The sequence below is a fragment of the Epinephelus fuscoguttatus genome, linkage group LG13 (genome assembly GCF_011397635.1).
Source record: "Epinephelus fuscoguttatus linkage group LG13, E.fuscoguttatus.final_Chr_v1".
Classification (NCBI taxonomy): Eukaryota; Metazoa; Chordata; class Actinopteri; order Perciformes; family Serranidae; genus Epinephelus; species Epinephelus fuscoguttatus.
Genome location: NC_064764.1, coordinates 43,177,304 through 43,203,776, shown reverse-complemented (window position 1 = coordinate 43,203,776; position 26,473 = coordinate 43,177,304). Strand labels below are relative to the sequence as shown.

Here is a 26,473-nt window from a genome sequence, read left to right as displayed (position 1 = left end):
TTGTTGCTCGGTCTCTTTACTCATTCATTTAGTAGAGTGTCCACACACCTTCTCATTCTACATATACATAGAGGTATACTGGTGGCTTTACAGCCTACATTTTATTGATTATCTCTGATCCCCACGCTCAGTTTGGTCTTTGCCACAGTGCGACGCAACACCACTGACGCTAGGTGGCGCCAAGCTAAAAAAAATAAATCCTATCTGTTGCCTCTTTAAGTTTGACAGTGTTGCTGTAAAGTCTGTAAGAGAAGTTTAATTAAGCTCTCTTTTCAGTTTTGCATAATAAATGTCTTTATGAGTGATTCACAAACTGATGACCTCATCACGTCAATGTTTCTGCTGCTTTGTCTTTTTAATGCATCTGAATGTCTGTCTGCTGGACTCTGACCCTGGACTGAGCTTATGGTATCTTGTGAGGCCATGCGGGCTGGGCGTGACACAATCATAAAAATTCATTCATTCATTCATTCATTACAGCAGACACATGTGTTTGGCAGTGAAGTGTTGGACAGTTGAAACCCACAGAGGTGTTTTCAGGGTGGGTGGAGTGTTTGTCGACCTCTCCTGCGTCTGTGTGACTTACATTGCTCTGCAGTTCAGTAGCCTCCTTGTGATGGAGCTGTTCAGGTGTGTCAGGGATCAAAAGGTAGTGACCCTTACTCTCCTCAAATTTCTTCTTGTAGCAGTACTACGGGGGAATTCCCAGTCAAGTAAAGACAGCTCAGTACAGCAGAGCAGAAACAGAGCGTCTGTCTGGAGTTTACTCCATCCATTACACATCGTACCAAAAGGTCAAAGGTGACGTTAACATTATTACACCTGATATTAATTATATATGTTAATGATCAAACAGCTCTGAGCAATGTCAATAAATATGACATGAGTGGAAATTAAAAATGGCCGTTACAAACTGTATGAACATGATCTTTAATCAATGGAAGAGTTCTGTGTTACGTGATCATTAATAAAGTTTTGTTTGAACTACACGAGGAAATAAATCAAACTGAGGAGGTCAAAGGTGAGAGGGGTCAGGGTCACTACCACATGAGGTGACGGAGTGAAGGATGTCTGGATGAGATGGTGAATAATCTGCGGGACGTTAAGGTGAGGTGACGGAGTGAAGGATGTGTAGATGAGATGGTGAATAATCTGCAGGATGTTAAGGTGAGGTGACGGAGTGAAGGATGTGTGGATGAGATGGTGAATAATCTGCAGGATGTTAAGGTGAGGTGACGGAGTGAAGGATGTGTGGATGAGATGGTGAATAATCTGCAGGATGTTAAGGTGAGGTGACGGAGTGAAGGATGTGTGGATGAGATGGTGAATAATCTGCGGGACGTTAAGGTGAGGTGACGGAGTGAAGGATGTGTGGATGAGATGGTGAATAATCTGCGGGATGTTAAGGTAAGGTGACGGAGTGAAGGATGTGTGGATGAGATGGTGAATAATCTGCGGGATGTTAAGGTAAGGTGACGGAGTGAAGGATGTGTGGATGAGATGGTGAATAATCTGCGGGATGTTAAGGTAAGGTGACGGAGTGAAGGATGTGTGGATGAGATGGTGAATAATCTGCGGGACGTTAAGGTGAGGTGACGGAGTGAAGGATGTGTGGATGAGATGGTGAATAATCTGCAGGACGTTAAGGTGAGGTGACGGAGTGAAGGATGTGTGGATGAGATGGTGAATAATCTGCAGGACGTTAAGGTGAGGTGACGGAGTGAAGGATGTGTGGATGAGATGGTGAATAATCTGCAGGACGTTAAGGTGAGGTGACGGAGTGAAGGATGTGTGGATGAGATGGTGAATAATCTGCAGGACGTTAAGGTGAGGTGACAGAGTCGCTGAGTTCAGACACGTTTCAATGAACCACTGAAAGTGAACTGACTCCCAACAGCCTCCTGGGTGGTGTGTGAGAGGGTTATGATGATGATAATGATGATGATGATGATGAAGATGGTGTCTTACGTCGCTGGACAGTTTGCTGGTGCTCAGGCTGTGCTGCATGGACAGAGACTCGGCCATGTCGGTCACAGGCTTGTGGATCTTCTTCAGGTCACCTTTGTACTTCACCTGCAGGTGATGACATCTGATTATCACAGATCTGGATATCAACTCTTTTCCTCGATGAAGGAGTTAGTTTTGGTGTTAAAGGGACAGTTTGAATGTTTTGAAGTGGGCTGTATGAGGTCTTTAACCACAGTCAGTGTGTTACATCCAGCAGAGGTCAGTCAGCACAGTTTGGAGAAGCAGGCAGGAGTGCTGAGCAACGAGTGGAGCACAGCTTATACAGTTTTATAATCCAGATAATCATATTTACACATGTATTTTGTATTCATCTACTTGTACTTGTTTATTCTATTTAGACCTTATTTCCTTATTTTGAAAAGCAGAGGCAGTGTTGTGTGTGCCCACGGCTGCAGCAGAAAGGACACAGCCTTTGTATATGGGACACCTGCTCAACCCACTGATCCACCGGGCGCCCAGAAACATTACTAGTCAGTGATGTTGATGCAAAAGACATTCAGTAAATTATTTTTCTTTGTTTTAGAAGTTACCAATTATTTTTGAGTTTTCAAAAAGCAACTTCCCATGTCTGAGCACTTTAAGGACTTTAAGACATTTTAATACCAAGGCCTGATTTTAGATTTGCATATTTAATGCCTTTTAAGACTTAATAAGGGTCAGTGTGAACCCTGGAGGCAGCGTGGTCCAGCAGCTCCCGTCTTCAATGAGGTGAAATGACTGTTTTTGTAAATGGAGTCTGGTGGATTTGTCAAAAGACTGGATGTGGAACTGAAGCTGTTGATGACTTCCTGTCTGACAGAAAGGTGAAGTGGTGAAAATATTTGCATGATAGCGTACACTTAGGCTGATACTGTTTTTCAAGTGGCCAATATTTGTTTTGTTGCTGCCCTGTCCACAGCTGTTCATCACTCTGCTTCAGTGACGATCATCCTGTCTGCTTCTCCAAACTGAGGGTGAGCCGACCTCCATCGAACCTGCTGTTATCGTAGCCTAGTGTGTGTGTGTGTGTATGTGTGTGCGTGCGTGTGTGTGTGTGTGTGTGTGTGTGTGTGTGTGTGTGTTGACAGGCAGCTGACAGAATGAGGTGCTGTCAGAGGGAAACGATGCCGGCTCTCACCTACCTCACTAGCCAGCACACTGGCATCCTTCAGAGTCTTGTAAATCTTACTGTCCTTCAGGTCATATTGTGGCTTCTTTCCTTTCATCTCCTTATCAAACTTCTCCTTGTACTTCAGCTGTGTGGGCAGGACACATATGACAGTTAGCAGCAGCAGTACTGGTGACAAATGAACAGTGGAAGATTCACAGACGCCATCCCACTGGAAACATGTGAAAGACGACATAATGCTTCTTGTGTTGTATAAAAAGGGACGAGAGACTCTCAGGGACAGTTTGGTTTAAATGTCATACTGTGAATGCTTCTCAGATATTAAATCTCAGATTCAGTTTGCATCCCTTGTTATACAACAAAAACAACTGTGGATCCTATAAAGTGATTTCCTCATGCATCGGTTTGTTTCCTCTTTTTCATTCAGCAGTCAAATCAACCGGCAGAGACGGTGTGTCTGTGGGTGTGTTCACATCTGCAGTTTGGTTCCAGGCTTTGTATTTTATTGCTCACAGGTCTCTGAGTTTGATCACAAACGACTCCAGACACGTCATAAATCAGTCCTATCAGGCTTCAAACCAAACAGGTCAGCTGTGGAGACGCCCTACAACACTGGTCAGACCGAGTGCCTCGCACCAAGACGTATTCAGTATGTGCTGGGATCCAGCTGAGCTACGTTACCGCCCTGGTCGCCAGAATAAATGTAAACTGTGCGTTTCTGCAAACCACTGATACATCTGTTTGTTTCATACGTTGCTTATGAATGTTTCTAAAGTCACAAAGTATCTGAACTGCCTCAAACACATCAGGAGGTGGAAGAGATGGTGGATGGCGTGTCACCTCAGCGAGATGTCTGCCAAGCTGCAGACCAACAACCTGTTCAAACCAACAAACAACAAAACCGGTCATAGCTGCATTTACAGCATTTACCATCCACCAAACATGAGTGTCCCTGTGTTTTCACTGATGACACACCACAAGGGTGGCTGCTTTTACAAAGACATCACTGCATTTCCAGCCGGGATGGTGCCCAGAAAAACAGCTGTTCTTTTACTGAGACATTGCTGCATCTCCAGATGGATTAGTGCCACGAGACCAGACCTTTTTAACCATGACGTCGCTGCATCTCCAGTCGGGATGGTGGCCAGAAAACAGAATGTTTCAAACCCACCATGATCTTTTCCCAACCATTACCAAATGTCTTTTGTGACTAAATCTAACCACACGTTATCCGCAGCACTGATAATACAGTAGAGGATACATGGTAGTAACTTACATATGTAAGGTACATGTGGTTTGCAGAAACATACAGTGCAGGCATTTCCTCTGGTGACTGGATTGTAGTTCACACTTGACATTAGAAGGCATCTGATGTAAATCCTAATTGATCCTCTGATCTGAGCAGCTACGATGACTCTTAGTGTCAAGTGTGAACATTTAAATAACCAGAACATAAACTTCATATATATGAAAGTATATATGGAAGAGACAGGTAAGTGTGACCATGGTGGTGTTTCAGAGGCAGCCTGGTTTGGATCACTCAGTTTAAGAGAGACAAAGTGATATCCTTAAAATATCTCTGAAAAATAAACATTTATGGTGAATTTGTTTGCTGTGGTAACATCTTTAGAAAGTCTACACTGCCCTCTGGTGTCACATCGACAGGAAGAAGCTCCATAGTGCCTATAAGACATGTGTCTACAGAGGAAGTCGGGTGCAAGCTGGTAAAGGTTCACTGTCTGAGTGACTCAGGAGAAAATGTTGAAACACAGAGTATCAGCAGGAGAGCATGCAGGAAGGCTTGTCTATGCCCAGCAGTGAGCCACAGCCTGTCAGGGACACTACAGAGCAGAGGGTGCACACAATGCTACAACAGAGAGGTACCCTGCAGTGAAATCACAAATCAACAGATGGACAAGAAGAGGACAGAAGGACAGAGAAGACAGACAGCTTCAGTGTCAGGGCGTGAACCTCCTTACATCACTAGTCACGGCACTCATTTTCTTAATGTGGCGCATCTGGGGCGTATCATAGGAAGCTGCTCCGTGGAGGGAGCGCTTGGCGTCCACCTACAAAGCGCAGTGAGATGGAGGGATGAGAACACACAGACTGGGACATCATGGAAGAGGACAGAGGAGGAGGAGGAGGAGGAGGAGGAGGAGAAGAAGAGGAGGAGGAGGAGAAGAGGAGGAGGAGGAGGAGGAGAAGAAGAAGAGGAGGAGGAGGAGAAGAGGAGGAGGAGGAGGAGGAGAAGAAGAGGAGGAGGAGGAGAAGAGGAGGAGGAGGAGGAGAAGAGGAGGAGGAGAAGAGGAGGAGGAGGAGGAGGCGGAGGAGGAGGAGGAGGAGGAGAAGAGGAGGAGGAGGAGGAGGAGGAGGAGGAGGAGGAGGAGAATGGAGCAGTGTAGGTTTAAGGATGGGGACATGTACAATGACATTAGCAGTTAAAACATGTAAATGAACTTTGATGGAGTCGCAGCGACAGACTGAGACATGAGTGGCAGAGGAAGCACTATGAGGAGCTGCTGGTTTCATTGTTAGGCCTGAAGGACTGCTGCTAAGCATCTACACAGCAACACTGGTCTGCAAACATTAACTCAGGGGAGCTGGTCTGACAGTGAGACCAGCACACAAGATCTCTGTGGGAGTAAAATGGCTTCCACTGACTGATGATGATGATGATGATGATGATGATAAAACATGTTCTATGAGACGGTAACTGCAGGGAACCAGTGTCAAAGCAGCTCGACTGTCCCAGAGCGTCATGAGACAGGTGATTGGTTGGTTGGTTGGTTCAGTGTACCTGGCTGGTCAGCTTGGACACCTCAGTGGCCAGAGTGATGTCTGGGCGGTGGACCAGAGAGCCTCCACGGCTGGCCTCCTCACGGGCCTTGTCACGGTAGCCGATCTGACGGAGACAAGAAGAATCAGTGAAGCAGGTACAAACTCTAGAACTGGTGTTCACTGGTGTTCATCTCTGGTTGTGAGGGGGCAGCAGTGTGACCAGGGTGTGTGAGGGACCGCACAGACGGAGCACACAAACAAGTTAAGTCCAGGTTATTTCTCTTCCTGATCCCACACTGCTGAGTTTGAGTCCTTTTTATATATTTTTCCTGGTTTCTATTTTTACATTTGAAAGTGTGGACATTAAACACTTCTTTCCTCGTTCTGGTCACTTTCATCAAGGAGGGGAAGAGGATCATTATTAAAGCGAAGACTCCTCCAGTTACCTTTTTAATCTATCTGTCCTGTATTGTCATGTGAGGAGGGGGATGATAGTATTTGAGTTTTCTTTCAGTGTTTTCTTTTGCTGGTGTCAGAGGGGAATTAAATGCAGCTCAGTTATTTCACTGACCCTCCTTTAACCAAGTTAAAGTCCTTTTAGCTTCTGAATTGAACTTATAATGAGGCTTTACAGGGAGGCTGATTATTGAACACTGTGCACTGTGCTGATGGGTTTTCTGTTCTTCTGCTTACCCCACTGATGAGTTTGGAGGCCTGGGTGGCCTTCTTTATGTCAGGACGGTCGACCACAGTGGTGTAGTGCAGGTTGGCCTTGGCGTCTTTCTTGTAGGCCACCTGTGGTGTCGGGCAGAGGAGGAGACAGAGTACAGGATGTAGCACAAACACAGCAACAGAGAAACATCAGAGGCGGTGAAACCTTCCCAACATGGAGACTGTGTGCTGTCAGTTAAATCAATATAACCACATTTTAGTAACAATGGTGGAGATGACTCACGCTGCTCTGAGTCTTGGCCACTCCCATGGCGTGCTGAACATCAGGTGGAACAATCATGTGGTTATATATTGACTTGCCCTTTTCCTTCTCAAACTTGGCTTTGTACACGGTCTGTGCAGACAGAGAGAGAAATGTCAGAGCGAACAACACAGACACAGTCCAGGGTTCATGCGACTGAGCTGAGATCGACAGTCGTACCTTGCTGACGAGCTTGTTGACGTTCCTGCTGTGGGCCGTGTCACGAGTCTCGGGCAGAGTGGTGAACGAGCCCGACTGCATCTCCTTCTTACTGGCCTCCTTGTATTTGGTCTGAGGATGAAAATGAAGAAACACGTGTAGAGGTGAAGTCATAAAAGCAGCTGTATAGTTTAATACCTCTGATTCTTTTCCTGACTGACTCTCACCTCTGACGCCAGAGTGCGCACAGCCTTGGCGTGGAGGATCTGAGGCGTGTCCTGGACGGGGATGTAGTGGCCCTTTGCCTTCTCATACTTGTCTTTGTACTTCACCTGGACGGCAGCAGCACATACAGGATTAGTTTACAACATGTCACACAGTCAGGTCTGAAGTTTAATTTAAGGTTTCTAAGCTCACTGCCCTCTGGTAATATTACATCATCAAACAAAAGGTCAGACAGACGTGGACAAACTTACAATGCTGGCCATTTCAGCATTTTTCATGGCCAGGACGGTCAGCTTGTCATCAACCACGGGAATCACACAGCCCTTCATCACCTCTTTGTCATACTTGTACTCAACCTGTGGAGGAAACAACGGGTGCACGGTGAGGACAAAACTGTAGAACTAGAAATATATTTAAAAACCTGAAGAAGAAGAAGCAGCACCGACTCACATCACTCTGTTGCAGGGAGTTCTTAGCAGCATTCACAAAGTCGGGTCTGTCTGCTGTCCAGATCCACTTGTTCTTGGTGGCTTCATACTTCTTCTTGTAGTCAAGCTATAAACAAAAAACAAAAAAATCAAATATCAGATCAATATTTTCAGGTATTTTGAGTTCAACTTTAATCAATAATTTAAGCTGCAGGCAGCAATGAACGGGTAGGTCGGGGGGGCTGACAGGACGCCATCAGACACTGCGCGCTTGACTTAGAAGTTATTTCTTTTTTTTTTAAAGATTTTTTTGGGGCATTTTTTGCCTTTAATGGACAGGACAGGTAAGTGTGAAAGGGGGAGAGAGAGGGAATGACATGCAGCAGAGGGCCACAGGCCGGACTCGAACCCGGGCCACTGCAACAACAGCCTTGTACATGGGGCGCCTGCTCTACCACTAAGCCACCGACACCCCAGAAGTTATTTCCAACGTGGATAATTTGGCACTGGAGATGTCGCAGTGCAAATTTTGTAACACTTCCTGTGTGCACGTCATGTTGCTATGTATCATGTGCAGACAGATGATCTTTGTCACATCAGCCAGACGTCCTGGTGTTAGCAGGAGGTGCTGTAGCTGTGACTCAATACTGACACGACGTGGATCTCAAACATTTTAGAAAATTTTTCTTTGTTAAAGTCTTCAGATTGAGCAGCACAAATGTGAAATAAATCTGAGGGGTCTGAGGAATCTAAGGGGATTAAAAACAAGTTAAAAATTAAAATTAAAAAATCAAAATGGCCAAATTTCAGGAGGACGGAGCCACTGAAAGCCAATTAAAAACATGTTCAAACTGATGGGAAAATATGCATCCCTAACTTCAGGACTATCAAAGAGACTATGTCCCAATGTACAGCATACACAGAGCCTGCTGACCACGCCTGACCACGCCTGAGCTCAATCACTGCACAACTTTGCAGTTTTCACCAGCTGTGATGTTTGTGCTGATTTTTAAATCCACTCAAAAATGTGATTGCTTTGCAGAAAGAAAAAACTCCCACTTCCCCTCGCGCCTGTATTTCCTGATTCCATGAAAGACACTCACGTTGCTGATGTTCTTGTAGGCCTCCTTGGCAGCACGGATGGAGTGAGCCTCAGGGTCCATGTTGATCTGGGCCTTACACTTCTCGTACACCTCTTTGTACTTCAGCTGTGAGATGCAGAAAAAAACACAAACATCAGCTTCTTATTCCTTTATGTAAAAACCAAAGTGCAGCTGGTGTGAGAGGGAGACTTACATTACTGGTGATGTCTTTGACCTTCTTCATGTGCTGCTGGTGAGGAGTGTCATAAGGCAGGGTGTATGCCTTCGCCTTGGTCTTGTTGTACTCCATCTTGTAGATGATCTGAGGAACAACCATCAGAGTCAGGAGCCAATCAAAAGACACCAAACACAAATCATGAGGGACTCACTGGACAAAGTCAGAAACTCACATCGCCGATCTTTTTGCTGCGTCTGTGGGCCTCGTACTCTGGAGTCTCCAGAATGGAGGTGAACTTGTCTTTGGCACGTTCATACTGCTCCCTGTACCTCCACTGAAGGAGGATGGTGACGTGTGAACAAAGAGAAAGTTAGTGCCACTCGTAATCAGTTTGACACTGTAATAATCTGCTTTTATTAGTGTGTATTCTGACAGTGTGTCTTGATTTGAATTCATGCAGCTACAAACAGAAACTATCCAAGAAAAGGGACAAACTGATTCTTTAAAGGAGTCATTGGACTGCTCCAGAAAAGATCATTTCAGTAGGAGGAGGAGACAGTGACGGACAAGACGTCACCTTTCAGCATCCAGTGATGTCAATTCAGGCGGTCATTTGACTTTAAATCATTTTCTGTTATTATCTAATAAAGCTCAGGTGTCAAAGGAAACACATTTCCTGTTCCTGTATTTCTTGGACAGATCTCTGGCAGTATGACAACAGACTAACATGGATGATGTCACCTTTCACACAGAATGAGTGAAGTGGAGCCATGCAAAGTTTTTAAAAACATGCTTTATAAAACATGCATGCATGTTATGTTCCAGGTGAAGATGAGGATGATGACACATGTTACCACCGTTACAGTCTGCAGTGCCCACGCAGCTCATCACGGTGACCAGCTGATTCTACCGCTCACTGAATCTGAAGCTGGTGTATGTATATACAGCGGCTTTGATAAAGACGAGCTTTACTCAGGAGACAGTAAATGTTAAATAATAAAAAATGTCTTATTGGTAGAAAACAGTCAGTGGGTGATTAACATCCAGATAAATATCTGCTGTAATGTTGTAATTAAAGCTGCAAAGATTTGTTCATTAGTCATCAACTAATAAATTAATCGCCTCATAATCTGACATCAATTTATCAGTGTTTCTCACATATTAACTAATGAATCTTCAAAATGTTTCCGTAAGGTTTCCACAGTATTTTATTCCATTTCCATGACTGTTTTAAAGTAGTTTAAAATGTGCAGGCCCACAGAGTGACACAACCGTGCACTGTCCAGGCAGCTGTGGATAACCATGCTGGCACTTGCTAACTTTACTGGCTTGTTAAACATTCCTGCCGCCAACAGACTGGAGCAGACAATAGGTCGATCCATCCGTCTGCTGCACTGCATTTTTAGATGAGTTAAAGGTTCACTGATGGATGAGATGAGGATGAAGAAGTGAACAGGTAATGGATGGATTAGAGAATGAAAGTGAAGGGATGAATGTGTGGCAGTTAAAGTCCTTCAGGAGTTAGAGTGGGTTTAATGACGTGTCCACAAACAGAACAGATGAACAAAGTGAGACGTTTGTTCTGCTGGTTTGTGGACGGAGCGACCAGCGGTCACCACTCTGGGAGGTTTACCTTACTGGTCATAGAGGACTGGAAAAGGGCTGTGAGGATGTCGGGACGGTGCAGCTCATTGCAACCAATCCTTAGCAGATCCTTTGCTCTGGATTTATACCTCACCTGTCCACACACACACACACACACACACACAGCATGCCATAGTTGAGGACACATGATAAACAGCAGTGACACTGGGAGGACTGGAGAAGGACCCCGGAGATCCAAGTGTGACAGAGGAGCTGTTTGTCCTTCATCTGTGCCTTCAGACTGACAGGAAGTGCTGCTCAGCTTCCATCTAATGAGTCCGGTTTAACCAGGACAGATTGAACTGTCTCGCTGACGGCACAGATGAAGGAGAGTCCTGCTCACTCAAGACAGCAGCTGTTCTGTGAGTGGCACTGTTTACAGCGACCCTAAAAGAAAGAGACAGCACGAGGTACAGACAGGAAGAGAAACGTATCGACGACCAGCAGCAGGTCTGTCGACGGCCTCATGCACCAGTGTGAGAGGTCTGGAGGGCCGGACTGAAGGTAGCAGCGGACGTAGCAGGCCGGTCGTTCAGCACAGCCGGGGCGTTTACCTGGCTCATCTTCTTGTTCTCCCTGGCCAGGACGTATCTAGGATCATCGGTAGTTACGGTGAACTTATCCTTGGTTTTCTCATAAGCAGCTCTGTAGGATCTCTGCTCAGAACGTCAGAGGGAAGTTAAAGACAAACGTCCAGAAAACAACACGCAGCCACATGTGACGAAACTTCTCCAGGAGACAAAGGACGGTTAATAAACAAGTCGATGAGAAGGAGACATTTTATACACTTAATAAAAAGATCAGGTCATAAATACTACAGTTACCTCGGAGCTGAGAGTCCAACAGAGACGCACCAAAGACAGAGAGATGTGATTAAAGTGTCGACTTCACAGTCTAATGATAATAACAGTGTTTCTTGGTACTGTGTGGGGTGAAAGGGTGAAGGGACTCACATCGTTGATGATGGAGGAAGCATATTTGGCAGCCTGGAAGAACGGAGTGTCGCTGGTGTACTTGAAGTTGCCTCTGTTCTTCTCAAAGGAGGATTTGTACACTCTCTGTCACAAAGAGATCAAACTGAGATCAGGAACATGCAGAGAAACACACAGCTCCATTAAAGAACCTTCAACATAGGAAATCATCTGAATCTTAAACATCACATACAGTACAGTGTTTTCTACAGATGAATCTGGCTAAGAACAGGAAGTCAACAAGTCGTCATGATGTGTTGGTGTCTCTTGACAGTACGCGCAGGGTTGGATGTAAGCTCTCCTAATAAGTGCACAATGTCCACTGATCAGATCGTTGGTTCGATCCCCGGCTCCTCTAGTCTGCGTGTCGATGTATCTTTGGGCAGATACTGAACCTCAGACTGCTCCTGATGGCTGTATCATCAGTGTGTGAGTGTGTAGCAGGTGGCCCTCACATACAGCTTGAAATAATCCTGCCAGCACCACTACATCATCAGATGACACTACAGGTGACAAAGTGTGACATCAACAGATCCTTCACCTCGCTGTACAGCGCCTTGTTCCTCTCGGCCATCACCAGGTCAGGTGTGTCCCACACGAAGCAGCCGAGACCCCTCAGCCACTCCAGGTCCTCCTTGTATTTCACCTGCAGAGGGATTTAACATAGATGTCACACAGTGTGTCAGTGACTCTATCCGCCCTCCTGTCTCACACAGCGTGCATCATCTGAATGAACTGTACTCACGTTGCTGACGTTGTCGTTGACAATCTTGCTGAAGAAGAACTCAGGACGGTCGGGGATGGACTTCCACGTCCCCAGAGAGGTGATGTACTTCTCTCTGTATTTAACCTGATGCACAGAGAAACAAACAGGAAGTCAAAATGATCTTAACGTCTGATTATGAGCATGCAAAGATGTTTACAACAAATAATCAATCAGCTGATCTGCTGACCTCGCTGATGTCATCAGTGACTCTGCGGTGGTAGACGATGTCCAGAGCGTCCTTCACTGTGCGGTAGTGTCCCTTAGACAGCTCGAAGGTCTCTTTGTAACGCAGCTGAAGACAGGAAGAACAAACTGTGTCAGAGTTTCATCAAACACACACACACACACACACACACACACACACACACACACACACACGTCATCATCATTATTATTCAAAGGTGAACCTCACATGTCTGCAGTGATGTGTGATTATTAATCAAAACGTCTATAAAGAATCTGTCGACCTCTGAGAGGTTAACTGCTGAAGGGAAGGCTGAGCAGCAGAGTCAGAGGGAAAACTACAAATAATTACACATATAAACATGGCACTGATATGACGATGACTGTTTGTGATGAAGGTCAGACGTTGAGCGTACTCACATCACTGGACTGCAGGTAGGATTTCTTGGCCCGGATCAGGAGTGGAGTGTCGGCGATGGCGGTATATCTGTGCTTCATCTTCTCATACTGGTCTTTGTATTTGTTCTGAGGCAGGACAGAGTTCATGCAACATGTCAGGAAACAGTTTTTACATTCATCTGATAACTGACAGCATTTCTAGTGAGACTGTTGGGACATACTTATTCAACTTCTACAGTGGTGAGAAGTTATGAAGCTACAACAGCAGCAAGGAAACCAAGATGAAGAGGAAATGATGAAGGGAGGACTTACATCACTGTAGATGACCTTCATTTTCCTGGCATGGTCCATGTGTGGAGTTTCATTTTCTGGAGTAAAATGGCATCTCTCCTTAGTGGCCAGGTCAGTGTACAGGTACTGTGGACACACACACACACACACACACACACACACACACACACACACACACACACACACATTCACACAGTGGTTAGATTATCAGATCAGTGTACAGGTACTGCAGACAAACAGATAATGATCAGATTCAGTCAGTGGGTGACAGAGTGTCTGAACTCACCTTGTTGGTCAGCTGCTGGGCCCATTTGGCTCTGGTGATGTCCACTGAGTCCACAGTGGTGGTGACCTTGGCCATCTCCTCCTTACTCTGGGCTTTGTAGATCAGCTGAGAATAAACAGGCAGGAAAAGTCAAATCAAACTCAGTCACTGTGAGACCATTCATACAGTGTGATGAAGTGTGTGCGGGGAAAATCACTCACGTTGCTCATGTGGCTCTTCAGCTCAGTCACACGTTTGTACTCAGGCGTGTCCAGGACCACGGAGAAGTTGGCGAGGTTCTTCTTTGCCTCCACTGGGTAGGTCAGCTGTAGGAGACAGGAAGTCACACAGGTGACTGTGATGTCACTGCAGGAAGCTGACAGTGACTGAACATGACTGATAATGATGTGCAGGTATATTCTGTCCTGACTGAAACACATACTCTCTGTTTGGTGATGTTGCGGACGGTGATCATCTCTGGGGTGTCGTACAGGAAGCAGCCGAGGCCTCTGAGCCAGGTCAGGTCCTCTTTGTATTTCAGCTGAGAACACACAATGACTGGAGTGAACATTTGTGATGAAGTTAATGTTGTAATCTCTCTGTCAGACTCTGAGTTACCTCGCTGGTGATCTCATTGACGTGGGCGCAGTGCATCAGCTCGGGGGTGATGGGCATAGAGATCAGCTGACCTCTGCTGTTGTAGTATTTCTCTTTGTAGCACAACTGAGACGAGAGGGGAACAAAAAGGTGGCGTATTAAACTCAAGCTACATGAACAAATACAGAACAATGAACAACACAAAGTGTGTGAGGCTGGTGCCGTACGTCGCTGAGGTTGGACTGGTTCATCTTGACTTGTTTGATATCGGGGGTGTCGTAGGTTGTGTGGATCTTGTCCTTGTGTTTGTGGTAGTCCTCTCTGTACAGACGCTGAGGAAGGAAAGAGACCAATGTATTTATTTTACCCAGCAAAGTGTCACTGATGTGTCTCATATCAATAGCAGCTGTGTGTCATCGTACATCGTTGACGATCTTGTGAGCCTTCCTTGAGTTGACAAAGTTGACGCCCTCTGGATGGAGAGTGTAGGCCTTCGCCTTCGTCATCTCGTACGCCTCCTTGTACTTCACCTGACGGGACAAAAGCAAAACCACATGATTCAGCAACGTCAAACCCGCACTGGCTAAAAGCTTGAATTGCTGTGTGAAGAAGGGTTCAGCTGGATGAGTGGAGACAGTGACAGTACTCACGTTGCTGTTGATGACGCTGTTCAGCTTGGCCTGTTTGATGAGCGGGGTGTCGTGGGGCAGGGAGTAACCAGTCGGCATGAAGTTCTTGTTGGCCTCCTTGTACCAGTTCTGAGAGAGGACAACAGAGTGAGACAGGATCAGTTCAGACTGAAGAACACACAGTGTGTATGCACGCAAACATCACGGTTCAAACATGAACGTTCTTCATGAACAACATTTCAAAACTTTTCCATAATAACATTGTTTTTCTTGCCCAACATTTTCAAACATGTCAGATTCAGACATGAAGGGAGAGACAGACTGCACGGAGAAAACAGAGAAACATACATGATGGTCAACGACACGATGTCACACTACGACACATGTTTGAGCTCCATTATGTCGACAGCTACAGAAAATAGATTTGCCTTTACGTTAGATTATGTGGAAGGTCATCCACAGAAGATTACTGGAACAAGTTCATTACACACAACAAAATTCCAGGACTTTTCCCAAACTTTCAATTATGTTTTACTAATTTGTGACTTTTCCAGGCCTGGAAAAATTGACTGTGAGATTCCATGACTTTTCCAGGTTGTCTATGATCGTGTGAAAGCTAAAACACCCTGACTGAACAAAATGAGGTCAAAATTCTGCAGAAAACTGAATTATGAATTATGATCGCTGCTATGCTGATGACACTCTGACATGTGTGTGTCATCGCTGCCCTCCATCACTGCCTGGCTGCTGTTAAGGAACTGATGTCACTTGAGCTCCTTCAGCTAAACTCCGACAAAACTGAGGTGCTGATAACTTTGTCTCAGACGTGAAAACCTGCATCAGCCCTCAGGTCTACCAGTGTCAAACCCTCCACAGGAAACATGGCTTTAATCTTTGACCAGAATCTGACTCATAAAAAAAAGCCTCCTTTTCTCAAGCATTAAGAAAGAAATAAGCAAAACTTCCTACAGTAGATATGTTGTACAGGTACGGTTAATATTTAGGGATATTATCTTACATCACTCTGGATGTAGTTCGCCAGGCGTGCCCGCTCTGTGTCCACAGTAACAGGAGGAGCAGTGTTGGTGCCCTTGATGTTGACGTTGTAATCGTAGCGGTAGTGCAGCTGGAAGAAGAGAAGGAAAAGATGAGATCATTCGTTTTTGTAACGTCATAAAATAAAGACAATAAGTGAACACTGTTGGGAACATGATTTACATCGCTCAGGTTCTGAGAGTTCAGCTTGGCCGTCTCGTAAACCGGAGTGTCCGTCACCACTGAGTACTCCTTGAAAGCCTCGATACCTTTGGCTCTGTACTTGTTCTGGAATAAAGAAACAGAGACACAGCGATCAGCATCACCTCACATTAAACACCAGATTAACTGGAAGATTTAAACCCAATAGCTGACGAGGATGTGAAACAGAGGAGCAGCACAGGAATGAATATATTCTGGGAACACTGACCTCACTCTGAAGGTCACCAGCATGTTTGACACGGAGGATCTCAGGTGTGTCCCAGGCGAAGCAGCCGATACCCCTCAGGTAGTTCAGGTCGTCCTTGTAGAAGATCTGAGAAGAGAACACAACACACAGGTTCAGTGACTTTGGCAGATGTGCTTGTTTTTCAGCAGTGTTCATTTCACTGATGAAAACTATGACAAACACATTTTATCAACGACCTTTTGTTTTCATGAGGAAAACAAGACGATGACGAGCTAAAAATAAATCCTGATAATAAAAACTAAGACAAAATTTATGTTTGATTTTCGTTGACGAGACTTTATGAAAATGTTAGCAGTGGTCTGTCGGACACTGAAAGCTTGTAATTATCTTCAAATGCAGCATGAGCGACAGGCTGGTAAACTCCAGTAAATAGTCTGCACCAGGATGTTTCACCAGCCGCTGAACGGCAGCGGAGTGAGCAGCCACCGGCCGCCAGACTTCACAGCTGATGAATATTTATACAACCTGTCACCTTAATTCTTATTTCTGAAACAGGAAATAGCCTCACTGGATTAGTCTAAAGATAAAAAAATGAGTAAAATGTGACTGAAACTAAAAAAAACACTTTGGTCTAAGACTAAATCTAACACTGCTGTCAAAAGTAACACTGTTTTCCAGTTGATTGAAATCTCACCCTTTTTGGATTTTTCGAGCTAGAACTAGAAAACACACATCAATTGAAGGTTTCTACTCTTTTTGAATTTCATCTTCTTTTGTCTCATTTGTTAAACACAAACTTATTCCTGTTCCTCAAATGTTCAATGTATCTATAGAACTAAAATATGAAGACAGCTGGTAACTGGCTGAAGACATAATGTTGTTATCTTGAACTGTATCAGATGCTTTAATAAAAAAGCACGTTAAAAAGACAGTATAGTTTTAATAACAATCACAAGCAGAGAACGTGAAGCTGAGGGCGGGTACTCACGTCACTGAGCTGCTCGTTGACCTTGCGTGCCTGGACGTACACCTGCATGTCAGGGAGGCAGATCCACTGGTGCAGGTACTTGCGGTAGTTGATCATGCTGACGGTGTTCTGGGTGTTGCGTCCGGCCACGATCTCCAGCATGTCTGGTGGGATGTGGTTCTTGGCCTTGGTCTTCTCGTAGTTCTCGTGGTACAGACGCTGTTAAAGACAGACGACAGGTGTGTGTAACATGTGTTGTGTGCACATAACCTGCAGACTGATGGGAGATGAAAGGGTGAAACAATCTGAACTCACATCCAGGACCAGCTTTCCAGCTTTGACGCAGCGAGCAGTGGAGGGATCGTCCTCCAGAGACTTGGGCAGACTGTAGAGGGATTTGAACTTCTCATAATCCTCCTTGTACTTCACCTGCAGGGTCGACAGGATTCACTTTGTCTCTTAGAGGTGAAAGGTCACACATAAAGAAAACACAGGGATAAGATGGAGCGAGATGAGCAGGAAGTTAAACTCACGTTGCTGAGGATGACCTTCTGCTGCTTGGCGTGCTGCAGGGAGTGGGAGTCGTGTGGAATCGTGTAGCTGTTGGCTTTGATTTTGTCCCAGGTGGAGGTGTAGTTTTTCTGTTGACAGAAACAAGACATTATCGTCATGTTCATGTGAACGTGCCGTCTGCAGACTTTAATCGACTGAAAGGCAGATAACTTTTCCTGAACTCACGTTGCTGAAGAATTCCTTGAAGTTGTGGCACCTGGCGTAGTCGTGGGTGTCCAGGACGGTGGTGTACATGTGCTTCTCTTTGTGATAAGCCTCCCTGTAGTTGAGCTGTTAATGACAGGTGTTTCATTAATGCACTCAGTTTGGATAGTTTAAACTCAAACACTGTGTATGTGTGTTTGTAAAAGTGCAGCTGACTCACATCGCTGGCCCAGGTGTGGCCCAGCACAGCCGTCACATAAGCCGGGGTGTCGGTCACAATGGAGTAGTTGTTGAATTCCTTCTTGGCGTCCTGTCTGTATTTGAGCTGTGAGTGAAGATATCACACAGACACGTTATCTCAGTGTCACAAACTGAAGCATTAAAATGTTTCTAACTGATGTCCCATGATCCTCTCTGCTGTTACTCACTTCGCTCTGCAGATCGTACGACTTCTTGGCACGAATGATCTCAGGTGTGTCCCAGGCGTAGCAGCCCATCCCCTTCATCCAGTTCAGGTCGTCCTTGTAGAACACCTGTTACATGACAACAGCAAAACACACACATTTAAAATAATGATAAACTTATTTACAGGGCACTTTTTTATACGAGAGAAATAGCTTAAAGTGCTTCACAGTAAAAACACATTCAAACAAATAGAAAAAAACTGACAGCAGATGATAAAATATAGAAGGTAAAGAAGAAACGGACCAGTGAGAAGAAAATCATCAATTAAATAAATAGATTTTAGCTGTTGTTTAAAAATCTTTTTTTAAGGTACTTTGTCATGTTGGAGTTAATAAACACTGCTTGTGTTTCATTAAAAGCCCAGCAGCAGAAGATCTGAGAGCTCGTGCAGGATTATAAAACAACAAAGTCTGAAAAACGAATTTTATGTTCAGTCATGGAACAAACATCTGAGTTTTAAGAGAAGAAGATAATTGTATTACAGCATAAACTGTATATCAGGTTGAGCTCTGACATTTGTCCTGTGACATGAGCTGCCTGTAAAATAAAAACTGTAATTACAAAGAAAATTCTCACTTCATGAGAACATTGAGAACATCTCCAAGGTTATACCAGCTCTCAGATTTTTAAGATCTTTTGTCAAATAATAATTAACAATATAAAATACATATAAAGATGGTTACACTGCCTGAGGGCTGCTCATTTATGGCAAAATCATAATCACAATTATTTATCATCACTCCTTCGTTAACTTTGAAAACATTTATTTATAGAACTTAAAAAATCTTGTCTTTTAAAACTGTGGATTTTTTAACTCTAACTATAATTTAGCTGACAAACAAATTGAAAAAATGTAAAAAGAATGGCATAAATCAAATTAATAATATATATTCTATAAATATGAACAGGGCACAAGAGGAGAGGAAGAAACCTCACACTGTCGGCAGAAGAGCCGTGAGCTGTGACGACTGAGCAGCATGTAGGGGAGCTGTAAATCTGACTTAACATTTCACTGTGTCTGAGAGTCTGCAGCTGCAGCAGGTGAGCCGTGAAGAAGAACCTACTTCACTGAGGATCAAATGAAATGAATAGCTCAGCGCTGCGCTGCCTGTATATCTAACGTAACATCTAAAAACAGTTCATGTGTCCAGACGTCTGCAGCTGCAGCAGGTGTGTCCTGAAGAAGAACCTACGTCACTGAGGATCTCGTTGGTCTTGCGGGCACGGATGGCGTCCTCCTGGTCGGGGTGGCAGGTCCACTGGTGCAGGTAGGTGCGGTAGATGACATCACTCAGCATGTCCTGGCAGCGCTTAGCGACCGTGTTAGCGATGATGTCAGGTGGGAGGTGGGTCTTGGTCTTGCTGAGGTGGTAGTCCTTGTGGTAGACCCTCTGTGGAGACCAAGGAGAGTTACTGACACTGTTTTTACTGACATGAATGAACCTGGGCTTGTGAAGGTGTGAATGTATGGAGGTGTGAATGTATGAAGGTGCCTTGACATGTGAGGAATAAATGGACAAACTGTTGTGGACATCGTACCAGTCCTTTGTTCTTCTCCTGCTGTCCACAGCGCACCACCTCAGGGAAGTCGATCAGGGTTCCAGCCATGTAGTGACCCTTGGCCTTCTCATGGGTATCCTTGTATTTGACCTGGGAGGATCCACAACAAGAAGAGTCTCAGTTGTTATTTACACTCTGTAGGAGGAAGACCTGACTCCATGTGCTGATCAGACGCTCACATCACTGGCGATCTCCCTGCCCTTCTTGCCACTGACGAGTGGGATGTATTCATGGTCCAGCTTGTAGCCCGTCGCTTTGGACTCGTCCCAGTGTTGTTTGTAGAGTTTCTGAAATCACACACACAGAGTTAGAGACAACATGTGATGTACTGTCTATAGTAATCATAAATGAATGTAATAATAGATATGACATTACCTCACTGATGATCTTGGACACCTCCCTGCTGTGGGCCAGCTGAGGCGTGTCCTCTGAACCAATGTACACACCTTTCTCTGCGTTGAAGGTCTCTTTGTACTTCAGCTGTAGGACGAAGAATCAACACAACTCAGATCTGATCAGCGTTTATTGCTTTGATTCTCTAAATGTAGAACGTGTCAGTTTTGTACTTACGTCACTGAGGTTAGCTGCATTCATCTTCGCCAGCAGGATCTCAGGGCGGTCCACGATCAGAGTGAACTTTCCGAAGCACTCCTGGGCGTTCTTCTTGTAGAGTCTCTGCAGGTAAATCACAGCACTGAGGTGAGACGCCACAAACTGACACTGACAGCTGGATGAAAGACTGAATGAAACACAGTAAACGTACCTCGTTGAGAATCTCCTGGGCCTTCTTGACCTTGACGTGGTCCACAGAGTCAGCCGCCATCCAGCCGCAGCCACGCAGCCACTCCAGATCAGCCTTGTACACGTGCTGGAGACAGAAAGCAACACACATATTAGGACAGAAGTCAATTTATTGTGTCACTATGATGATAATGGCCCATAGGTCGGAGTGATTGGTACTCACATCGCTCTGAAGGTCGTAGGCTTTGCGGGCCTGGATGACATCGTTCTGGTCTGGCAGACATGTCCACTGGTGCAGGCGTCCGGTTCTGTAGAGGTCATCGTTGACTTGTCTCTGGCATTTCTTGGCCAGTTCAAAGGCCAGCATGTCCACAGGCAGGTTGAACTTGGTCTTGGACTTGTTGAAGTCCTTCTTGTACAGAGCATCACTGGCGATCTTTGCTGAGTTCAGAGCCAGCATGATCAGAGGGTCGTCATTGACACTGAGGGCGCCAATGTGGTGGCCGACCTGCTTACGGTAGCCCTCCAGGTACTTGTGCTGTGGGACAGACACACATCATGATCTCCATGTTCCCAGGCTCTCAGATAAATGAAGAACAGCTTTAACAAATGCTCCTGTTGTGATGTAACTTTGTCTCACAACTCACCTTACTCTGCACTTTAGTCGTACTGATGCACTGCTTGATTGGCACGGCATCTCCGGGCATGTAGTAGCCTGTGGCTTTGACCTTATCCCAGGCTTGGGTGTACAGATGCTACAAGAGATGGAAGTCGTTATCATAAGTTTATGATGACGCACTGCTGATGAGGCTGATGATAACAGGAGAGGATAACACAGAGGGCGAGGTACGGTTGAACTGAGCCATCTTACCGGGTGAACGTTCTTGGCCACCTCTCTGGCTGTGGCGAGAACTGGAGTGTCCACCAGTGAGTACTTGGTCTTGTCCTGGTGCCAGGCCTCACGGTACTTGGCCTGAACAGAGAGACAGAGAGAAGATTGAGTTACCAAAAACTGAAACCTGTCATTGTCAGTTTACTACAGGTGGTTTAACAGAAGACATGAACTCTTAAAGATTATTTTTTGGGCGTTTTGCCTTTAATGGTCAGGACAGTGTGAGAAATGGGGGAGAGAGAGAGAGTGGGGGGATGACATGCAGCAAAGGGTTGCAAGCCGGAGTCGAACTCGCAGGGCTGACTTTTAATATAACTCAACATTTTATTAAGGCTTCAAGTTCTGCATATTTAAAGCCATGGCTGCTTTGAGTGACAGGTGAACGCCCCCTGTTGACAGCGCTGGTTAGGTAACGTAACCATGGCGTAACCTAAGATTCACAAAGTGAAGGCGTAGCTGTAGGTCTCATTATTTCAGCTTGTTTTCAGTCAATGAAAGTTCATTTTAACCACTCGGTCACCTAAAGAAGTCTCATTCAGTGTTCAGTTGTACTAAACGACCCTCTAAGGCAGGAAACTCGCGCTGCTTTGCCCGGGGGCCATTTGTCCAAATCGACAGGAGGCCAGGGGCCAGTTAATGAACAAACATTGATCATATTTATCAGTATATATAATAAATAAATTGCCTGTGTTCAATTTTCAGATGTTGGCTGTCGTCACTTATCTTTGCCAAGAGATAAATCCACTAACAGAGCTCAGGACAGGTTCTACGACATCAGGACATTGGAGGCTCAGCCCAGACCTTTGTCGAGAATCTGTGGGATCATTCTTTTAATAAACCAGCTCTTTTTGGATGCAGTTTTATGCACTCTGGCACTTCAATTACAAAAACATTCCCAGTGTGAATTAATTAATTTTCACTGGGAATAAGAAAATGCTCAGCTGGCCACCCTGCAGCCGATCTGCCCTGTGGGCTGAAAGTTGGGTGTCACTGCTCTGAGGAGTCGGACGTTCAGATTTTCAGATAAACACATTTTGTTTTTCTGGTGGAAATCTGCATAAGCATTACTGCATCACAGCAGCAGGGTTAGCTACACCGTCTCTACAAAATGAGGTCACTTCTGGCTCCAAAAATCCAAGAAGGCGACGGCCAAAATGCCAAACTCAAGGCTTAAAACCACTGGATGACGTCACAGAGGCTTCGGACCTGTTTGTATATGTTCTACGCTCTAAACACATCCAGACAGCATGTGAAGAGCAGAGAGTCTTCCTCACCTCGTTCAGGACATCAGCAGCGTTCTTGGCACAGACCAGGTCGACTCTGTCAGTTGGAACCACAAACTTCTGATCATCCAACTTCACACGGTAACCTCTCTGTAAAACACCACGACAGATAGGTACACTTACTGCACGTGCACTTTGTCTGGTTCAAATGAATTCTACAGATGATGTAAAAACAAGCGTGCATGAATATCTGTGGTGGAACTTACATCAGCCAGGATCTTCTGGGCGTGCTTCACCTTCATGACATCCACACACTCATGTGGCATCCATCCACATCCACGTAACCATTCCAGATCTGCTTTGTACACAGCCTGAGGAAACACAACAGGGAGACGTCTTCATGAGTTTCCACGACATGAAGGAGTACACAGATTACATTAGAGCTGTTCCAATACCAACTTCTCCGTCACTGGCCATAATGCTGGATCAGGTATAAGCAGGTAAGTATGTTAACAGAGGGTTTAACCTGAGCCTTGACTTTTGTTTTAATGTGGTGGTATCGGATGTTATGTGAGATCAGGTATCAGGAGAGAACAATGATATCAGAGTAGCATACACATGATCAAAAGATCCAAAAAGTATATGTCTATGAATACTGTCCACCAACACTACCATGAACCTACATCACTCTGCAGGTCGTACGCCTTCCTGGCCTGGACCACATCGTTGGAGTCTGGCAGACACGTCCACTGATGCAGATGAGTCCTGTAGTTGAAGTCGTTGACTTGGATCTGACATTTCTTGGCCAGTTCCAGATTCAGCATGTCCACAGGCAGGTTGAACTTGGTCTTGGACTTGTTGAAGTCCTTCTTGTACAGAGCATCACTGGCGATCTTTGCTGAGTTCATAGCCAGCATGATCAGAGGGTCGTCCTGGACACAGCGAGCACCAATGTGGTGGCCCACCTGCTTTCGGTAACTCGCCAGGTACTTGTACTAAAAGAGAAAAGACGAAGGACTGAATGACGACGAGCCAGAAAGGATCTCATTTAAGAATCTACTCTATTTAAACCTTTTCCAGGTCGTATTCTTACGTTGCTGCTGATATCTCTGGAAGCTTTAGCCTTCACCACGGAAATAGCATCTGCCTTAATGTTGTAGCCTCGGGCCTTCTGCTCATCCCACGCCTTAGTGTACAGTTTCTGCAGAGGGCAAGAACATATGATCAAAAACACTGTGAAGACGTACTGTAGTGTCACAGAAATCATTCACTGAGCCAATTACACATTCATCAGAGGCAGAACTGATGTGTGTAATAATCCAGACTTACATTGCTGATGTTAATGGCATTGGCCTTGGATAGTTCAAAGGTCGGGGTGTCAGGTGGCAGGTGAATGCTGAGCTTGTCTTTATCCCAGACTTCCCTATATTTCCTCTGTCGGGCAGAAAAACAACATTAATGTCTTTATTTTGACGCCCTGGTTCAAACAGGTGTTTGTAAATTGTTAAAATGTGTTTGTACTCACTTCACTGATGTTGTCAGCATTCTGCTTGGACAGGACGATCACGGGGAGGTCGACCACGCTGGTGAACTTGACGGTGCTGGGAGGCTGGCGGTACAGCCTGTCATTGATAATAGTCTGGGCATGTCTAACTTTGAGGACGTCCACAGAGTCCTGTGGTGACCAGCCGCATCCTCTCAGCCACTCCAGATCAGCTTTGTACACGGCCTGAAACACAAACATCAGTTTTAATCGTCAGGTTTCTGTTCTGACGGCACGATGTCTCTGAAAATGGATGAAGGGATTTTTATTACATTTTTCTTTTGAGGCAGATCTGGATTTAAAATGCTGGGTCTGAATATCTGTGAAACTAACAAACAGACAAACTCCAACAACACTAAGAATGTGTTTGCACGGATCCTAAATATCCCTTTAAGGTTATTTCCATTACGATGACGATACTTTTCGGTGTGACAGCATGAGAGTAAGATAAGAGCTAACAACAAACTGTACAGGCTCTACTCACATCACTCTGTAGGTCGTAAACTTTCCTGGCCTGAACCACGTCACTGGAGTCTGGCAGGCAGGTCCACTGGTGCAGGTGAGTCCTGTAGTTGAAGTCATTGACTTGCTGCTGGCATTTCTTGGCCAGTTCGATCGTCAGCATGTCGACAGGCAGGTTGTACTTGGTCTTGGTCTTGTGGAAGTCCTTCTTATAGATGTTGTCACTGGAGATCCTGGCTGCGTTAGCAGCCAACATGATCAGTGGGTCATCGTTAACGCTGAGGGCGCCGATGTGATGGCCACACTGCTTACGGAAACCAGCCTTGTATTTGTACTGGGAGAGAAATACAGTGATTAGTTTCATATTAACGTGTCATGGCAGCAGTGACAAAATGCTGCAGAAGAATTCAGCTTGTGAAGCGAACACACAAATGAGACTTACGTCGCTGACGATGTCGCGGGAGGCCTTGGCTGCTAACACAGAGATAGCATCTTTGGGAAGGAAGTAGCCTTTGTGGATGGTGTCCCAGTAACCCTCATGGTAATATTTCTAGGGAAACAAGAATCAGGCTGTCAGGGTGTCTGATATGTTCACTGTGTGCCATACACCATGACACCCATGGAGCTACAGTCTCCTTCACAATCGTTGGTTCTTCAAACTGTAGCACCACCAACAGTCACTGACATCATAACCTGTGATGTACTAACTGGTTACACATCTACATGAAGAGGGTCTGCCTTACCAGACTGGTGTTGAGTTTATTCTGCTGGGCCAGGAGGATCTCTGGGGTGTCGGGCATGATGTGAATGTTGAGCTTGTCCTTGTCCCAGGCAGCAGTGTATGCTTTCTGTAAACAGCACATCAACACGGTTCAGTCAGAAGTGACTTTATCTGAGTCAGAGAGGATTATTATTATTATCACAAAGCCAACAGAGCTTTGTCTAAAACAAGTCTTCCTCTCTGGTGTCAAACATCATGAAACATTTGGTGCAATACTTCCAGTACACAAAACTGAAATAAGTGAAATAACATTAAATGTCTGATGTTTGTACCTTGTCCATGTTGGCGGCATTGGCCTGAGCCAAGGCGTATGGCATGTCTATTGTCTGGGCAGTGAATTTGAAGATGCTGGGATGTTGACGATATTTAATGTCACTCAGGATCTCTCCAGCTTTCTTGGCTTTCTCCACATCAAGTGAACCGATTGGCACCCAGCCCATTCCCTTGATCCACTCCATGTCGGCCTTGTAAACAGCCTGCAGGTCACAGAGGGCAACGACAAACAGGAGTCACATCAAAAGAAAGAAATATCCTCTCACAGGGTGTCGACAGATATCAGATGATTAAACTTGATGCTTTTTAAGACCTTTTCAATCAGATCATTTTGATCAAACTTAAGAATAAAGTTAAGAAGTACCACACACAGGTAGGTTTAAGGAATATAATCATTAGACAAGTTAGGTTAATCTACATTTTGCCAAAAGCTAAGTGAAGACAGGATGAGGGGGGAAATATCGATACACAATCGTATTGTGATATTTTTGTGTGCCAAGTATCGAATTTTTATTATATAAATTGTTAACATTACAATTACAAATGAAACTTTAGGTTGCCTATTAGAATAATATGATCAGTTGCTGTGAGATGAACAGACTAAAAACTTTATCTTATTAGATAAAACAGATGTTGACAAAGTTTTTCTTTAGGGACATAATTTACAGTTAAAAAAGGTAATACATTGCAATTTATTT

At 45.0% G+C, this 26,473-nt stretch overlaps 1 protein-coding gene across 50 annotated transcripts in view; it reads right to left on the bottom strand.

Annotated features, from left to right (window-relative positions):
* The window catches only part of neb (nebulin), a 92,863-nt gene that overhangs the window by 19,628 nt on the left and 46,762 nt on the right, over window positions 1-26,473 (bottom strand). For 48 of the 50 annotated variants that reach the window (XM_049594962.1, XM_049594973.1, XM_049594971.1 and 45 more), the window contains 54 exons: window positions 25,775-25,978; window positions 25,465-25,569; window positions 25,164-25,271; window positions 24,744-25,055; window positions 24,242-24,445; window positions 24,046-24,150; window positions 23,810-23,917; window positions 23,400-23,711; window positions 22,983-23,087; window positions 22,768-22,866; window positions 21,473-21,574; window positions 21,249-21,356; window positions 20,825-21,139; window positions 20,624-20,728; window positions 20,431-20,535; window positions 20,236-20,340; window positions 20,040-20,147; window positions 19,840-19,950; window positions 19,494-19,691; window positions 18,264-18,368; window positions 18,056-18,160; window positions 17,857-17,961; window positions 17,652-17,759; window positions 17,434-17,547; window positions 17,140-17,337; window positions 16,173-16,277; window positions 15,926-16,030; window positions 15,726-15,833; window positions 14,729-14,836; window positions 14,501-14,608; window positions 14,306-14,410; window positions 14,100-14,204; window positions 13,924-14,022; window positions 13,703-13,807; window positions 13,503-13,607; window positions 13,238-13,342; window positions 12,947-13,051; window positions 12,531-12,635; window positions 12,323-12,427; window positions 12,119-12,223; window positions 11,560-11,664; window positions 10,596-10,700; window positions 9,195-9,296; window positions 8,999-9,106; window positions 8,806-8,910; window positions 7,725-7,829; window positions 7,526-7,630; window positions 7,277-7,381; window positions 7,071-7,181; window positions 6,873-6,983; window positions 6,611-6,712; window positions 5,937-6,041; window positions 3,150-3,263; window positions 1,969-2,073 (listed from right to left, as the gene is read on the bottom strand). In XM_049594962.1, the coding sequence (XP_049450919.1) occupies window positions 1,969-2,073; window positions 3,150-3,263; window positions 5,937-6,041; window positions 6,611-6,712; window positions 6,873-6,983; window positions 7,071-7,181; window positions 7,277-7,381; window positions 7,526-7,630; window positions 7,725-7,829; window positions 8,806-8,910; window positions 8,999-9,106; window positions 9,195-9,296; window positions 10,596-10,700; window positions 11,560-11,664; window positions 12,119-12,223; window positions 12,323-12,427; window positions 12,531-12,635; window positions 12,947-13,051; window positions 13,238-13,342; window positions 13,503-13,607; window positions 13,703-13,807; window positions 13,924-14,022; window positions 14,100-14,204; window positions 14,306-14,410; window positions 14,501-14,608; window positions 14,729-14,836; window positions 15,726-15,833; window positions 15,926-16,030; window positions 16,173-16,277; window positions 17,140-17,337; window positions 17,434-17,547; window positions 17,652-17,759; window positions 17,857-17,961; window positions 18,056-18,160; window positions 18,264-18,368; window positions 19,494-19,691; window positions 19,840-19,950; window positions 20,040-20,147; window positions 20,236-20,340; window positions 20,431-20,535; window positions 20,624-20,728; window positions 20,825-21,139; window positions 21,249-21,356; window positions 21,473-21,574; window positions 22,768-22,866; window positions 22,983-23,087; window positions 23,400-23,711; window positions 23,810-23,917; window positions 24,046-24,150; window positions 24,242-24,445; window positions 24,744-25,055; window positions 25,164-25,271; window positions 25,465-25,569; window positions 25,775-25,978 (6,720 nt within the window). Of the gene's footprint in view, window positions 1-1,968; window positions 2,074-3,149; window positions 3,264-5,936; window positions 6,042-6,610; window positions 6,713-6,872; window positions 6,984-7,070; window positions 7,182-7,276; window positions 7,382-7,525; window positions 7,631-7,724; window positions 7,830-8,805; window positions 8,911-8,998; window positions 9,107-9,194; window positions 9,297-10,595; window positions 10,701-11,160; window positions 11,263-11,559; window positions 11,665-12,118; window positions 12,224-12,322; window positions 12,428-12,530; window positions 12,636-12,946; window positions 13,052-13,237; window positions 13,343-13,502; window positions 13,608-13,702; window positions 13,808-13,923; window positions 14,023-14,099; window positions 14,205-14,305; window positions 14,411-14,500; window positions 14,609-14,728; window positions 14,837-15,725; window positions 15,834-15,925; window positions 16,031-16,172; window positions 16,278-17,139; window positions 17,338-17,433; window positions 17,548-17,651; window positions 17,760-17,856; window positions 17,962-18,055; window positions 18,161-18,263; window positions 18,369-19,493; window positions 19,692-19,839; window positions 19,951-20,039; window positions 20,148-20,235; window positions 20,341-20,430; window positions 20,536-20,623; window positions 20,729-20,824; window positions 21,140-21,248; window positions 21,357-21,472; window positions 21,575-22,767; window positions 22,867-22,982; window positions 23,088-23,399; window positions 23,712-23,809; window positions 23,918-24,045; window positions 24,151-24,241; window positions 24,446-24,743; window positions 25,056-25,163; window positions 25,272-25,464; window positions 25,570-25,774; window positions 25,979-26,473 lie in introns of all 50 variants that reach the window. The other 2 variants (XM_049594964.1, XM_049595013.1) reach the window with 1 other exon arrangement.